An 18,035-nucleotide genomic window follows, 5' to 3' on the forward strand; every position below is an offset into this window, starting at 1 on the left:
GGGATCCTGGAGAGTGCCACACTCGTACGTAATATATACTTCTGGTCAATTCGATGCATAGTGTGTGTACATTTCATTTTACCATCTAAACCAATTGAGATTTATGTATAATAATGTCTAAGTGATACTTAATAACGTCCAAAATTACCTTTGTTGTAAACTCGGTGTATACAATTTTATAAAATTTTAAATGTAACGATCGGTGTTTACATGGAGCAGCTACACATACATTTATGTTGCATTAAACTTCTGCAAATTGTGATCACTTCCATTTGTAACATTAACATATTATTTAGAAAAAAGACAAAGGTATATTTTTGCAAAAATATCAAATTTGTAAGTTGCATAATGCCTGCATAATATAGTTTAGGGTACTCGGCACGAGAGTAAACCACGCAAATAAGGGCTATGGTGACATGGCATGCGGGGTTAATAAATCTTAAACTCTGCATCAAATACGACCACTAAATGACAAAATGCTCACACCCCCCCCGGTTAGGGTGTACTATGGACCACGTTAAGCTGCATTCACTTCTATTGTGCTGTACAGATTTATCACTAAAATTAATAATGCCTAATAATGGCATACTACAGAAAACACAGCACACGGCTTTTCTGCCAAGACTATAACGACCGACTAGGAATATTACTCCACGATTGAAACCATAGGACCCAAGCCCAGCTTTTCAGCTTATAATGGTGCCATATGAAAATTTCTCCCTGTTTTAACAGCCTAATTTTACCGCGCAATGTTCATTATCCATTAAACCACTAATGGAACACATTTTATGATTAGCAGCATAGAACCAAGACTGAACTGCTAGTCACGTTTTTTTTTGTTTTTTTTTTGTTTGTTTCTCTTAACCTGTGTGTGAACAAACGTAAGGTTCTCAACGATGATATGTTTATAATCCATTAACCATTATTGGAACACATTTTATGAACAGCAGCGTAGAACCAAGACTGAACTACTATTCATGATTTTTTCTCTTTAACCTGTATGTCAGCAAGCATAAGATCCTTTTATACTTGAATAATGTGATGTTTCAAGTGGATTTCAAGCCACCACTTTTCAAATTGCACACTGAGACCATGTAAATTTGATTTACTGTAGACATATATATATAACACCTTTTTCTGTTATGCTAATTTTACTATTTAACTTTTGTATGTATTGTAAAGGTGAAACTTTTAATGCTAATATCTTTAAACTGTTCGAAACATAATTACTCAATAAAATGGAAGCCGACTGGGGAACCTGCAAAATCCAATGGGCCCAATTAGCTAGAGTGATCAGAACTGATTAACGTAAGTACGAAAAATCACTTATTGAAAAGATAGACTGTAACTTGACGAGAAATGAAACCAGAGAAACTTGCTGGCTATAAGCCAGCATCACTATGCTTTTAGCGAAATAACAATGCACTGACGACTTCAAATGAAGAAAATTTTAACATTCTAGCAGACTACTTCAAGAATCTACTAAACTGCAATAAACCCCAAAGCCCCACTGTGATCAAGGAACCCATACTCACGTACCCGGAATGCGGACCACCTGACTAAGATGAAATCAAGCGCCACCCTGCCCGTCTCAAAAGCAACACACGCCTGGGCAAGACTCTGTAATTGCAGAATTGTTGAAATATGCCCCTGAGGAATCAGTTTATTTGGATGGAATACTGGGACATCGGGCATGTAGAAAAATTTAAGTACTTGGGCGAGATCATTATGAAAAATGGACTGGACAAGAAAGCACTTAGGGAACGAATGTACAAGCTTGAAATAGTCTACCAAACGTCTCGCACAATCTACAACAAAAAATGTCTTTCCCAAAACACTGAGATATGTCACTATGAAACTGTTCTGAAGCCAGTAGTTATGTATGCTGCCGAAACCCTGTCCCTAAATGACATTAAAGGACTCCTTGAAGAACTGGAGTAAGAGGAGCGCAGAATAATTAGGTGAATCATAGAATCCAACAACAAGAATGGCATCCACCAAAAAGATCCATCAAAGAAGTCTATAATAAAATAGAGAAAATTATAAACACGGTCCACAAAAGACAGACACGATTTTATGGTCACTTCAAACGAATGGACAGAAACAGGTTGGCCAAACAGTTCTTTCACCTGTTTGATTCAAAACCTGAAACTACGAGTACTTGGTTTGAAACACCAGTGAATATCTTCAAGTGCTACAGATCAAACCGAAAGACGCCTTTGACAGTGGTCTTTTCCAAGAAAAAAGACAGTGACAAACGGGCTAGACCAAGATTAACAACTGAAAAGAAGACGGTGTCCCTGGGACAGAGGAGCACAAGCAGGCCCACTCAGAAAGAATGAGGGAATTCTGGGCTCGAACGTAAAGTTCACTGCCAAATGTAACAAGACTTAACGTGGTCCTCAATGGTTCCAGCGAATAAATAATAATAATAATAATAATAATAATAATATTAATACCAAGATGTATGATAATATACTGGTATTGAAATGTGGTCTGCTTAAGAAAGGAAAAAATGTTTTCATAAATTATGTTACGCATTTAACACTAAAAACCAGGAATGTAAAATTTACCACAAAATAGTTACCTTAAAATTTTTAAAATCTAAGTCATAGCTGAAGTAGCCTACAGTTTGAATGAAAGCTTGATAATCAGAAAAAAAAATATAAAGAAGGAAAAATGAAACAAACCATTGTTATTTGAATGAAGGCTTGATACTCAGGAGAAAAAAAGAAATAAACCAACCATTGTTATTCATTCTGTTTCTAGTATTGACTCATCAAAATACCATTTCCCACGAGTAATACGAGGCACAGTGCAGACAAAACTTCAAGATTTATCAACAGTTACTTCGTGTTCTACTAGTCCAATAACACAACCATCACTGATTCATATGAATCCATTTGACATTTAAATGAGTGATTTGGCACCTTGGAAGAGTGTATATTATAGGCTCTGCATACCAAATGTTATTAAAATTGAGCTACGCCTTTGTCATCTACAGAAACTTTTATACCTACTTTGATGCATGTTTACATGCCTCCAGCAATAAATTCACCACCTTATTACATCTTGTATAAATTGTTAATAACCTAAAGGAAGTACTTTACTGTAAATAGAAAGAGCAGTAGAGTTAACATTTACCATATTGATGTTTTAACAACGATAAAAACAAATAGTTTAGTTTATTTTACACTTCACACTCCCACTCTCTTGCAGTTTTAGCTCACACTCTCATGCAGTTTGATGTCCTCCACACTATAGGGCAGATCATGACCAAGAGTCAGGTCTTCTTTCACTGGGAGATGCAGTTTGCTTCCTGCAACCTTTTGTGATTTCATAAAGGAAGATACTTAGTTTCTGACATTTTTGTCCAGAGAAATTTTTCTTTTACAGTTTCTTCTCTTCTGGTTGCACCTAGGCTACTTCTGCATATTAAATGGCTTTCCACTGTCATGTTTAGCACAAGCATGGAGTTGGAGGCTGACAGAAAGATTGGTATTACAGTTAACATTGTGCTTCGATTGCCAGTTTGATGATTGAGTGCTGTATTATGGAAGTTCCTAATGAACATTTTGTAGGGTAGAAGAAACAGGAACTCCATCTTTGTCATCTCTTTTCACAGTGATGTCTTCTAATATTATAGAAACAATATCTGTTCTAGAATTATAAAATGTTTTTCTCTCTTATTATAGCAAGCAACAATACTACGAGAAGATCTGCCTGGTTTTATCTTTGAATCAAACCGAGGAACGAAGCATTCTTTCACTGCCGAGACTTCATTAGGGCCTGAATTTGCTGCTGGCTGGACTGGTAAACGTGGCAAACGGCTTCGGTCAAAAATTGAGGCATTAAAACAGAAGGTGAGGTTAAAATATATGTATATTTTGGTTCTTGTTTGCTATGATTTGAAAATGCATTACCTTTTGAACCATATTATTTTTTTGTTTTAGGTTAAAGTTCAAGCTCAAGAAATATATGAAAAATACTTCAAAGTTGCCCAAGCTCAACCCAGAGGTGTGGTGGCTAAGCTTGGTAATATTGTTGCACAAATCGAGAGGGCATGTCAAAAACAGGTAAACTGCAACAACATATGTTACAGTAGTGTTTCCCAGATGAGAGAATTTGTGCTATAATTTTTCTCGGTTCAAGACATTTTGAGAAGTTTGATGACCCGGTAGACTTGTTTCTTGTGTGCTGGGATTGATGAATTCCTAAATTAGAAATTTAATCTGTTTGGAAAAGTTTCTGCTGACTTTTTCTCTAATTTTTAGGTCAAGGTATTGCACCACCAGGGTACATTTACGTATCGTGCGCGTTCAATCAATCTTCTTCATTCACACCGGCCAATAATTCAATACGCTGCATTATGCGATCAAATAAATACAGTGAAACCTTGATTCTCCGTTTTTGGATGGACCTGGGGAAAAAAACGTACGATACGGGAAATCGGAAAACCCGGGAACAAATTAAAACCGTCAACAGTTTGACTGTACTTCACGGTAATGAAATATATATCATTTTATTTGTACAAAAACGCCTGCATTAAATACATTAGTTTAAAAACTATAATTTGAATTCAGTTTTACCGAGAAACTTAGTCACTTTCCCGTGAAAACGTCTTTCAGGCCAGCAACTTTCATCAGTCAAGCTCATTGAAAAATATTCTACTAAATAAGTTATCAGAATTATATTGATATCTAAGAAATTTAAAACCAGATCTGAGATTCCAGTTTCACTATTGCTGCAAGGAGAGTGTATCGGAGTTATTTTGCCGATCAGGAAAATAACATTATAATCCAGTCACTTAAAACGTCTACGGTAGCTACCTCTTTTTTTTTTTTACCTTGAATAAATATAACTGGAACAGGTACAGTTATTTACAGTAATCGTTATCTGATGACAGTCTCATGTAAATTAGAAGACTTTGTTTTAATAACCTAAAAAAGAACAATGTAACTTATTTATCAGTAAAGGTTTTCGTGCTGTATTGCGAACTTACGGCGCGAAATTTAACTTCGAGTTCACCCATGTTTTAGGCCTCGGTACTTTCCATTAATGATTTTTTATTTTTAAAATTTTTTTTTTATTACCGATAAACAGGCGAGAAATGTGGCTTGCATGATAGGCATAATTACTGGTGCAGTTCACATGAACCTACGTGTGGTATTATAGTTAGGAAAGATCGCTGAAAACACATAAATAAGCATAGGTTGTAACAGGTCCAGTCACATAATCAAGTAAGCTAATCACAACGCACAAATACAAGAATGATACCAAAATGCATTAAATCCCAGAAGATGTAAGGAAACACTCTCGCACTCACAAAAATAAAGTGTCACATCGCACACATATAGGTTACGTACTGCACACACAACACACATACACAAAACACTTAAATTGTCATTTCTTCAGTCACATAATACAGTAGTCACTTTGTAGTGAGAAAGTCTTTAATCGTCAGTTGTTTTTTGTTTTGTCGTTCCTTAACACAGTACAGTGCTCCCTCAATATTTAAAACGTTCTGTAGTTCGCTGCTGTCTGTGTCATACGCAGTAATATAGTCGCGAATTTTGTCAAAGGCGGCTAATGCTTCTGCAAACGTTGGCAAGGGTTCAATTTCATCTTTGTCTTCCCCCTCGCTCGCGATCTCATGCACGGCGCTTGCACTGGCTGTGGCAGTAGCATCATCACACAGCTGTTCTATGCTCTTTACACCACAAGTGGCGAGCTCACTATCGACTGTAGCGTATGTCTCAAAGTTAACATCTCTCGGCGCGAGCTTCTCCCAGTCCACACTGAAAAGTTGTTCTTCGCTCCCGGTGTCGGTGTCGTTCGTGTCTCTGCTTTTGCCAAAGCCACATTTATGAAAACAATTTTGAATGGTGGAGGGCGAAACGTGGAACCATGCTGACACAACAAAGTGGATTGCCTGTAGAATAGTGAACTTCGTCTTCACTTCTTTCCCGGCGTCCAACATACACACAACCCTTTGCACCAGCTGCTTGCGGTAGTACCCTTTAAAGCACTTTATCACCCCCGCATCCAGAGGCTGAAGGACACTGGTACAGTTCAGGGGATAGAAAATAAATTTTACATTTCATAAGAAAGAAAGTTCCTGCGGGTGGGCGGCACAGTTATCTACAAACAAAACTATTTTTCTCGCTTGAGCACCCATAGAAGCATCCAGTCCGTGAAGAAAATCCAAAAAAATGTCTGGGGTCATCCAAGCTTTACCGTTCGCGTAGTATCGGACTGGTAACTTCTTCACATTCTTAAAGCATCTCGGTTTCGCTGCTCCGTCACTGTTGCAGCACAACAAAACAGTTATGCGGTCCTTCGCATTTTTGCCTCCATGACAAGATTCTCCATTAAGAGCCAGCGTGCGATCCGGTAAACAGTTGAAAAATAGGCCGGTTTCATCCGCTTTATAGATGTTCTCCACCTAGTCGATACAATGATTGCTTAAGGCAATTTTTAATGGTCAAAAGTGGTACATGTTTCGTATATTATCAACATCTTCAGCCACATAACACTGTTTAGATGAAAAATATATAAAATTGACAAAGTAATGCTTTAGAGGAAGTGTCCTTAAAATTAACATAAGATTGACAAGACTTATGTTAATTTTAAGGACACTTCCTCTAAAGCATTACTTTGTCAATTTTATATATTTTTCATCTAAACAGTGTTATGTGGCTGAAGATGTTGATAATATACGAAACATGTACCACTTTTGACCATTAAAAATTGCCTTAAGCAATCATTGTATCGACTAGGTGGAAAATAAATAAATACTTAATTGTGAATCTATTGAAGTGCGATACGGACCATGAAGCTGATTTTATGTAATTATAGATGTTCTTCGGTTCGTATCCTTCAAGTAGCTCTGGGAGCTTTTTCCCCCGATCTTCCACAGCCGAACCGTCAACTGCACCACTCTCGCCGGTGAGCTTTTTTTACACCAGCCCGTGACGCTCCTTAAACCGGGAAATCCATCCATTCGAAGCGGAAAAATTTTTGATACCCATTCTTGCAGCGATGCTTCGAGCTTTTACGCGCAAAATGTTACCATCCACAGGAATTCTCGACGCCCGAGCTTGCTGATACCAAGAAAAGAGAACTGCTTCCATTTTAGAATATCTCGATTCCTTCCGCGTTTTTCTATTCTTTTCGGAGGATCCACATTTTTTTACTATTCATGTATCTCTTGTTTTTTTCCCTATTATTGTATTCAGTGTCGAAGCAGGTAAGCCTAAACGTTTCGCAATGTCAACTTTTTTTTTCTGTTGGATTTCTTTCAACTTCCTCTATAATCTGAAGTTTTTCTTGCAGGGTTTTCACATGCTTTACAGGTCGTGCCATTTCAATACTGTACTGTGTAAGCAAACCGAAACTTGACTGCGTAAATTGTTGGTTTTCACCAGCTAGTAACACAGCCAACTGAACGAAACATTCAACAGAAAGCTCTTAACAAAGCGCAAGTTGGCGGAGGCCTTCATTGTTAGCCTGGTACAGAATGTTCCGTAAGTATGATCGCGCAAGATATCCGATGAAATTAAAATACGCTAGACTCACAGATTCGATTCCTGCCGTCCATTCTCGAAATCTTGAAAAACGCTTGATCGAGGATTTAGCGTTGATGGGACTGAAATTTCTGGACGGTTGATGCGGGAAATCGTTTCTTCGAGGAACGGATAACGCGGGATTTTAAATACAGGTTTTAAATGGGATGCTCGCGGGACCACGTAATTTGAACGAATATTATGGGAAAACGTAGTTTCGGGGAACGGATAATCGAGGTTTCACTGTACATCGATTTTCCGCAATCTCCATATGGGGATAAAAAAAAGTGTCAACCTAAATCTGCGACCTCGCATTAATATTAACACCTATGTGTGCCGCTTCATTTGTATATTTCATCCCGTCAAAGATAAGTACTCTTTCACCGACACATATTTTTGCTTATTCTGATATATTCCCTTTCCACATTATATTATTGATGTCAAATAAGTTTTAATTCGCTGCACGATACGTTTCAGGGATAATTACTGTAACAAAAATTTTTTTTAAAAATGTGGAATCAACTGAAGAAGTGCACAGCCTTTCCCCCCCCCCCCTTTTTTTTAAAATTCATCCGCCTATCCATTTCCACTTAACTGTTGCCGAGAAATATATAAAACCTTAAATTCATCCATTGATCATCTTATAAGAATTCCACTTCATATCTCTTCTGATAGTGAAATGAATAAATAGAAAAAAAAATACAATTTAAATCCTTAACTCCTAGTTTATTCAAAATATTATTGTACTTGGAACGAAATATAATATTATAATTAATATCTTCAATCATATTCAATATATTCCGATTCAAAATAAAATATAGTTGAACGAGTTATTGATTGAGATTAAGTCTTTATCTCGTAGAAAGGAAATGAAATAATCGTAAAAAATTGTAACGTCACAGTAGTAGAAAGTCAGTTAACATATTTTATGAATCGTGTTAATTATTGACATAAATAAAATATAAGTGAAATATATTTGAAATGTTCATGAAGATATATGAAATATCAAGAATGTCCTTTGTAACTTGCACGTATCGTCTTTCTCTATCTTGCTTTCTCAAATTTGCATTATAACGTGAGCAATATAAGTAAGTTCCACATAACATGGCTTATAATGGCCATACTATAACATACCAACGAAAATCAAATTAAAAATAAAATATCAATTAATTATCTCTATCAATTGGAAAAATAAATCCATAATACCTCCTGAAAATATGTGGGAGTAACCTAACGTAACATACATATGTTCATAAGCAGGTCAACCATCTGGCAGTGTCAAATTTTCATTCAAATACAATCACCTATTTGCGAAAATTTCCCCCCCCCCCCAAAAATCGTAGATAATTATTTATTTGCGAACAGTAGTCATTTAAATTATGAAGATGCTTCCTTCAATAAATTATATCTTCGACATAAGTTAACTTGGACATAACATAACGTGCGAAATTCTTCTAGAAAAATATCAAGTTTCAATCGTAAATAAATTATTCTAGGATAATCTTTTGATGACTGTACACCAATAATAGCCTGTTAACTCGATAACCATACCTCATCGTATGCATGTCAGTTAACCCGACATCGCACGCTACTATATAATTCACGTCGCAATTACAATAACTATAACCTATCATCAGCATTATGTTACATAAATACCACCAATTACTCAAACATATTCATATTTCATTGTATACACTCCATAACTAACATAATTCCTCATTAATCATATCATTCCACATATCCAACATAATATTCATGCCTATAATCTCATTATTCCATTGTTCATATTATCAGTTCTATATTAGAAAATCAATCGTTGCTTTCCTAGCAGTGCAATGTATGAATAATCCACTATCATAATATAATGGAACATTATGGGTTTGTTATAATTCGTAACACAAGCAATTACACATTTCCTGTAAAAGAAAGCATATGTTAATATATCAGGCTCTTACCTACTTACGTTCGGTGACGATTTAACGTTGTATTATGTTTTACTGTTCTAGAAGACGATCTTATTTCATTTCACATCGTATTTGGATTGATTTACATTATGAAAGACACATTTCCCTAGCACTAAGTCGAAGAGGCTGTTTTCAAAGCTTTCCACAAATGAAAATAAACATTTAAATTATGAAGATGCTTCCTTCAATAAATTATATCTTCGACATAAGTTAACTTGGACATAACATAACGTGCAAAATTCTTCACGTTGAATATACACTTAAGTTGTCGAAGACTACCTGGGTCCGTGTTTTTAAAGCAATTATATGGATTCCTTTTCGAAGACACTATACATTGAACTTAGATCTCGAAGAATTAAATATTGACCTTGCTATAACCACATTTTAAATTAAACACATACTATGATTCACTCAAATATGAATAATTAAGTATCTAAAAATATATGGCACTTGACTTATCTTTGCTCTCGCTATTCATCTGGGTTGGGTTTCATTATGGATCTTCCTTGGCCATTGGCTCGAGTTCAAGAATGCGTCATCACTGGGTAATGGTCTCCAGTCTCGGATGTGCAGAATCGGCTGGTAAGGTCTCCGCCAGAAGTCAACCCCATGGTCTTGATTTACTCAGTCATGTTAGCGCCGTCGTTCACATGCGATGAAAACATATTGAAGCATGACATTAGTTGCATTATTCAATCACAAAATTTTGTCTATTTTCTATCTCTCTAGCAAATTATTCTTCTAAAAGACAATGTTAAAACGGTACTTAAAGTACTTTCTGTTTTGACGCAAACTTAAAATAAATTGGTGAACTCTAATTTCTCTAAGTAGCTCTGGTTAAAAGTTTTGGGTTTCGATTTATTTATTTATTTATTTATTTATTTATTTATTTATTTATTTATTTATTTATTTATTTATTCAGGATCAGCAACAGCAACTTCTACCAATTAATTTCTTCTTCTTTTCTCAGTCTTATTTTATGCCTGATAGTTTTGATTTATATTCAAGAGTTGGCGTAATTTCTTCATATTCAACATTGTCGTTATTATTATTCAGCAACTGCTCTTCCGTCATCAATTTCTTCTTTCTTCGCGTCCAGAATCTTGCGTGTAACTTTGTTCCGATGTTCATTATCTCAAGTGATTGTTCACCTGCCCGGGATAACAATTTAATTTTCTTAATCATGGCCGCATGGATTCCTTAGGTCTGATCGTCGTAATTTTAACTCATAGCTTACTTGATTTGTTATGCCTGCACTTCTCTCGACATGTTCACTGCTTCTTTAGTTCTATGGGTCTGTACCTTTACTTTGTCATAATCACAGCTTATTTAATTCCGCTTGTCTGTATATTTTCTTATAATATACTTTTCTATTATGTAATCCCCGTCATTTTTACCGCGATGCATGGCAAATGTTAGTGTCATAATTTCCCGGGTTTTTTTATTTTAATTTTTTCTTTTTCTTTATGCACTCAGGTCAATGAAACGGTACAGTATGTAAGTTAAAAGATCAGAGTTATTTTTCTTTTTCATCAGATGTTTAAAGTATACTGCACCAATCTCCAGGAGGAGGAGGGGGTGGGAGGGGGGGCATTTAAGGCCATGCGTGTTACCACTATTGATGGTTAAAAACAACTAAAGATGATTTGCAACGTTCAGGGGTGAGTTACTTTACAGTACTTAGCAAAGTGCTTATCCAAGCTAGGATATTGATGACCTAGTCAGTATCATAAGTTAGCCAAGAAGACCACTTTGCACTTGGAAGCCTAAGCATGAGTATAGGTCAGGTACTCTTAATTTCTGTGTGTGGCCAGAATATAGGTCAGACTGCTGTAGTGAACTCCATAGTACATTTAAATATCATATACTCAGTTCACGACCATGTACAACATTTCACAGAATATCTAACCTCCTCTATGTTGATTGTGTTACCATCTATACGAATATACCGCATTAGCCCAAATATTAGACGACCTTGCATGTGAAGCGACTCTGAATTTTTGGTACTTATTTACAAGAATAATTAAATGATCATCATTAACCATCTCCAGTTGCCCGGGAGTGGTGTGCAAGAATAATTAAATAATGAATGTAATTACGACATATGACTGAGATAATTTAATAGACCCCCTAAAGTACATCTGAGAACAGAAGTTATATTTTAATATAAAATATGTTGATTTCCTCAGTTTTGTTATAATTTATTTAATGCGCACAATGTGCAAAGAATTAATATACATTAATATTTGTTACAAAATTTCACTAGTGATTCCAATCACTGTTTAAAAAAAAAAAAGGTACCTATGTAACACTGATAGGTGACCAGATTCATCGGCATTTGTGTGGGAAGCTTTTCTCGTGAACAGTCGAGATTTTCTTCTGAGGACCCAGAGCAAAGTTCTCTGCGAAACGTAAAGAATTTCACCTTATTTTCTTGACATGGTGTGAGCCCAAGAGCTTATATCATGTCTATAAGTACGGGCCGTGAAAGCATCAATGGCAACTGTCCTGAATGTTGCATCATTTGTTTGCTCCACCCCTGGTTTGCCTTAAATTCATTTACTGACTGTAATCCATGTGCCACCTCCAACACCTTCATTCTAAGACGTGGCTATATGGGCGTTTTAAATATACAATAACTAATGGGATAACCCTGATTTTATTTCTCCTCCAAGAATACAGCAACAAGCCTCTGTTTCAATAAATTTTCTTGCCACTCTTCATGTCTTTGATCCTGTGTAAGCTTCTCTTCATGCGCTTGCATTCTTAAACTTTTCACATTCTTCCTGGAAACACGTTATACTCGAAAATACCAAATTATGTTGCAGTCTGTACATTACTAGTAAGTTTTATGTTGCGTGAAACCTGCAAATTCTTATCATAACCTCTCTTCTTTATTTAACTGAAGTGGGAAATACACTCTCCATCCACATGATCCACCATGACTGGAATAGTGGCCAAACACAATGACAACAACAGATCACAAGCCTCAATTTGGAGAAAAACTTCCAAAGCTCAAGGAATTTCAGTTTATTCGTGACCTAGAGCTTGGCTTCAGTGCATTCGGAGAACTATCAGTGCACAAGGCAGTACGGTTGGGGAATGATGAAAATAAAAAACTGTAGATGTTAGGCTGCACATACTGTGATATCTGTCGTTTTTATCGGTACATTTTAATGTAGAAACTGTCATCTTATATTTGGGCCAATTCGGTAATTCATGTGTATGGTAATTTTTTCATGCTGTGCTTTTAGTTCTGCTGTATGCTATGTCAGATTTTTTCACTGAATCAAAAGGAACACGTATGAATCTGGTTGAAAAAATGAAGTCTCTATTGAAGATTAAGATCTGAACTTCAAACCAATGGCACTTACGATAATAAAATGAAGACCCAAAGTCTTTATGGTTAAAAAAAGAAAGAGACTGTATTTGAAATTTCATTGTTGTTATAGAAATATAATAAACTAATCTTTCTTTCAATCATTATGAAGTAAGCTATTGAGATATCTCAACACTTAAAATTGTAATTGAAGTTTTGTCATGGCCTGTAATAAGTGTTTTGCATGTTCCCATAAATTGGTGCATTGTTTTCTGTGATATCCATATGTGGCTTCTATACTACTAGAATATTGCAGGCAAAGCCTATCATCTGTTGTATACCCATAGTTTGCTTTTATTTGCCACATTGTTGCTGAGTAATTGATGTTGAAATACAAGTGTCCTTGAATGAGGACATGGGCACTCCGGCGTTCTTGAGCATTGTTGACCGCTTGCTTATGCTGCATTTATGAACTAGTTACAGCTTAGATCATCAATATGTACACTGTGCAAGTTCTATTTCACTGTCTTGGCTTGTAGTATAATAGAGAGAATAAAGCAGAAACGCCAATCTCCCTCTCTCTGAAAGAAATCTTTGAAACATTTTTTCATGATGAGGTTCTTGAACATATTGTAAAGAAAAGTAACTGATATACTGCAAGTGAAAATAATATCTGAGATGTTACTCTGTCATCATGAGGTAGTTTTTATTTTTAGTGTTTCTTCTTTTTACTGAATACCATAGATTGCCTTCAGAAAGAGTGTATTGGTCTGGAGATAAAGACTTAGGTACCGGTATAGAAATGTCCAAGGACTCCTTCAGTTTCGTAATAATGATCTCTCCAATGAAAATAAGAGTGACAAGGGATTCAAAGTACTTCCTTTTAACTAGATGGCGAATGCAGCTTTTCAAAAGTTCGGAGTGTTTGAAGAATGTCTAGTAGTGGATAAAATGATAGTAAAATACTACGAGCATGACAACTTGAAACATTTCATCAAAACAAGCCTATTAGATTCGGGTACAGTTATGGGCCCTGTGTGGTTCTAGTGGTTACTGTTTCTATTTCAATCTACCGTATTTACCTGAATAATCCCCGCCGTCGATTAGTGCCCGCACCCTCATTTTAGGAAGGTTCATTTTGAAAGGGAAAAAAAAAAAATGAAACAAACTAAAATTCCTTCCATCGAAAGAGTAACATAGGCATAAACAAACATTTCGTATCACTCCGCGAGGTCCACGTTGTCTTTATGCAAATATGAACATGTAAATTTATGGATATAGCTGCTTTGCCTGAGATGATAAAAATACATTATCACTGCAATGAAATACGCTATTTTCCATGAAAATGAGCGAGTAGGCGTACTTACAAAGGGCAGTAGGAAAGTTTACCAATACGCAAAAACGGTTGGCTGGACACCCCTGTTATGGTGAGGGATGAAAAGAGGGGTGAAAACATGTCTAGCAGACAGCAAGGCGCGACCTTCACACCAGTTGTTATCAAGCAGTAGGATTGAAAGCATGTTAAGATGTCAGTGTGGTCTAAAGGTGAAAATCGCGCAATTATCCGCTACAATTTTGCTCGTGGATTAACTGTTGACCAGTGCCTGGAGGAAATGACTCCTGTGCTGGGGAAAGACTGTCCACATCGGACAACAATTTTCCCCTGGTACAAAGAGTTCCAGAGAGAAAATCTTGGGATTGAAGGCGATCCTCGTTCTGGGCGACCGTCTGAATTAGTGACTGAGGAAAACATTGAAGTTGTGAGGAAAATATTGCAGCAAGAGAGGCGGTTGACATATTGGCAGGTAGAAGAGACCCTCCATATCCCTGCACCAGCTATTCATTCAATTCTACATGACCATCTCAATGTTAGAAAGGTTTGTTCCCTTTGGGTGCCCCATTCACTTTCAGAAGAACAAAGGGCACATTGAGTGAAATCGTGCCGAAAAATGCTAAAACAGTTTGAAAATGGGACTTCGCGTAATGTCAATAGCATCGTTACAGGTGACGAAACTTGGCTTTGTTATTACGATGTCCCAACAAAATCCTAGAATAAGGTGTGGCTGTTTGAAGATGAAGGTACTCCTGTGACTGCGAAAGTCAAGATCAGTGAAGAAAAGGATGATTGCAGTATCCCTCACTAAACGGGGCATCCTGACTCGGGTTGTGCTAGAAACACAAAGAACAGTTATGCGTAGTGGTACAGTGAGACTTGTTTGCCTCAGGTCATCCAGGCTCTCAAGCAGCTCCGTCCAAGGTCACGGCTCAACACGTGGTTCTTGCATCACGACAATGCTCAAACACATCGTGCTGATGTAACGGTGGATTTTCTTGCCAGATCAGGGTTGACTGTGCTTGATCACCCTCCATACAGTCCTAATCTTGCCCCATGTGACTTCACACTCTTCGCAGAAGTGAAGATGAAGCTGAAAGGGTGGGCTTTTGCATCCGACGAGGAGCTTCTGGCAGCATGGGATCAAGAGTGTGAAAATGTAATCGAAAAAAAGAGGCAGAGTTGGTTCAGTGACTGGTTTCGACGTATGGAGAAGTGTATTGAGTGTGGTGGAAATTATTTCGAAAAAGTCTAAAGTGTTCACTCACATTGCAAAACTTTCCTAGTGCCCTTTGTGCGTGACAGGTATTTCATTAATCTGAACTTGCAATAGGCTCGATTCCCTGTAGATGGGAAGATTTGTTGTCTCTTGCATCACTAGAATCCTCTCCTAAATTACTTACAAGTTCGTCACACTACACGTCTAAAACACTGCTCACACGTGTTCTCTTTTTATTGGACAGTGACATGACAGGTGGTGGATAATTCTTTTTGTGCAATGTAAATACTTGGAATAGACGCAATGGCGAAATCTGATGTTAATTTTGTGATAGAGTAAAACCTCGTTAATTCAAAGTCTTTGTAACACAGAAATCGGACTTCCAATTACGTGATTTTGAATTAATAGCCATCTTGTAATTCAGAAATGCCAACCCTCGCCAGTTTTCGCGGATTCCGCTTTTCCGCGTACTGCCTGCTATGTGATGTGGCATTCCTTAAAGCGCCGAATACAAAGAATTATGATATCGCTGTATTTTCAACTATGAAACACACTATAGACACACCGAAGTGAGTGAAAGTGCAGAAAGCTACCCCTGCACGTTCCAGAAGACGCGTTCTATCGTGATGCAGAGAAATTTTCAATTTAAATTACCCTCTAAAATAGGTACTGTTTAAAAAAAATGTAAAGTCAGTTTAGAATTAAAGGTCTGAATTGTTTTCTGTTTAAATATGACATATGGGGACAGCTTTCTTCCATCTACAGTTGCACAAAGCATAACTGTACACTCAACATTAAAAACTAAGTGGGCCAGGGGCGTGTTGGCAACCTTGACGCAAATAAAACCCACACCCCAATTTCGTGCCTAAAATTTTTTAAAGAAATATGTGGGGGTTATTCACGTACATACGGTATATTGTGAAAAGAACCAGACCAAGGGTGAAAGACCAAACCAAACCAAACCCCATGGCACTACAGCCCTTGAAGGGCCTTGGCCTACCAAGCGACCGCTGCTCAGCCCGGAGGCCTGCAGATTACGAGGTGTCGTGTGGTCAGCAGGACGAATCCTCTCGGTCGTTAGTCTTGGCTTTCTAGACCGGGGCCGCTATCTCACCGTCAGATAGCTCCTCAATTCTAATCACGTAGGCTGAGTGGACCTCGAACCAGCCCTCAGGTCCAGGTAAAAATCCCTGACCTAGCCGGGAATCGAACCCGGGGCCTCCGGGTGAGAGGCAGGCACGCTACCCCTACACCATGGGGCCGGCTAAGGGTGAAAGACAGGATATGTTATTAGGACCCCATGTTGTTCTGAACATGCTAGACTATGTGGACAATCCTAGTAGTCGTGTAGTAATTTGTGACAACTTTTGCACTAATAGAGACTTCTTGATTCATCTCCGATCTCTAGGATATAGAGCAACGGTCCTGTAAGGGAGAACCAAACAGTTGAGTGTCCTTTGAAAATCCATATGAAGATGAAGAAGTTAGAACGTGGTTCCTACGACTTTTTTTTTTTTTAAATTATAAGAATGGAAAAGTTCTAATTTTATGATGGAATGATAACAGAGGTGTAACGGTCACAACCAATTTTGACAGGTTAGAACCTTTGTTGAGCGTTTCAAGGTGGAGAAAGAGCACCAGTGCATCGGTTACTATTCAGTGAGTAAAACTCATCGAGAATAAAATTACTGAATCCGCCTATTCAATACAATTGTATTTTGTAGTGATTAAATCCTACATGAATTATAACCACTAGTTAGGAACATGTTTTGCCCTAGTTTTGGGCATCTTCAACCTAATGCTAATCTTAAGGTAAAGTCTTAAATCTATTAGGCATTGGAACTTAATACTAAATACAATGGTCTTATGCTAAATTTTTTTTTTACAAAAGTAGTGCCTTAGGTGATGTTTACATACATTACATACATACATTATAATTATAGACTGGTATGCCTTTCAGCGTTCAGTTCGCAAGCCTCTGTGAATACTAAACGTCGCCACAATCCTCGATTTGCAACTAGTGTTGTGGCCTCATTTAGTTCTATACCTTCTTATCATTAAATCGTTAGAAACTGAGTCTAACCATCGTCGTCTTGGTCTACCTCTTCTTCTCATACCCTCCATAATGGAGTCCATTATTCTCCTAGGTAACCTATCTTCCTCCATTTGCCTCACATGACCCCACCATCGAAGCCGGTTTATGCGTACAGCTTCATCCATCGAGTTCATTCCTAAATTAGCCTTTATCTCCTCATTCTGAGTACCCTCCTGCCACTGTTCCCACCTGTTTGCACCAGCAATCATTCTTGCTACTTTCATATTTGTTACTTCTAACTTATGAATAAGATATCCTGAGTCCACCCAGCTTTCGCTCCAGTAAAGCAAAGTTGGTCTGAAAACAGGCCCATGTGAAGATAGTTTTGTCTGGGAGCTGACTTCCTTCTTACAGAATACTGTTGATCGCAACTGCGAGCTCGCTGCATTAGCTTTACAACACCTTGATTCAATCTTACTATATTACCATCCTGGGAGAACACACAACCTAAATACTTGAAATTATCGACTTGTTGTAGCTTTGTATCACCAATCTGACATTCAATTCTGTTGAATTTCTTACTTACTGACATCAATTTAG

At 37.3% G+C, this 18,035-nt stretch overlaps 1 protein-coding gene across 7 annotated transcripts in view; it reads left to right on the forward strand.

Moving 5' to 3' along the window:
• Positions 1 to 18,035, forward strand: part of Ufd4 (ubiquitin fusion-degradation 4-like) — a 716,632-nt gene that overhangs the window by 421,808 nt on the left and 276,789 nt on the right. For all 7 annotated transcript variants that reach the window (XM_067153526.2, XM_067153530.2, XM_067153527.2 and 4 more), the window contains 2 exons: positions 3,696 to 3,863; positions 3,954 to 4,076. In XM_067153526.2, coding sequence (XP_067009627.1) covers positions 3,696 to 3,863; positions 3,954 to 4,076 — 291 coding nt within the window. The remainder of the gene's footprint in view (positions 1 to 3,695; positions 3,864 to 3,953; positions 4,077 to 18,035) is intronic.

This window comes from Anabrus simplex, chromosome 9 (genome assembly GCF_040414725.1).
Source record: "Anabrus simplex isolate iqAnaSimp1 chromosome 9, ASM4041472v1, whole genome shotgun sequence".
In the NCBI taxonomy this organism is placed as follows: domain Eukaryota; kingdom Metazoa; phylum Arthropoda; class Insecta; order Orthoptera; family Tettigoniidae; genus Anabrus; species Anabrus simplex.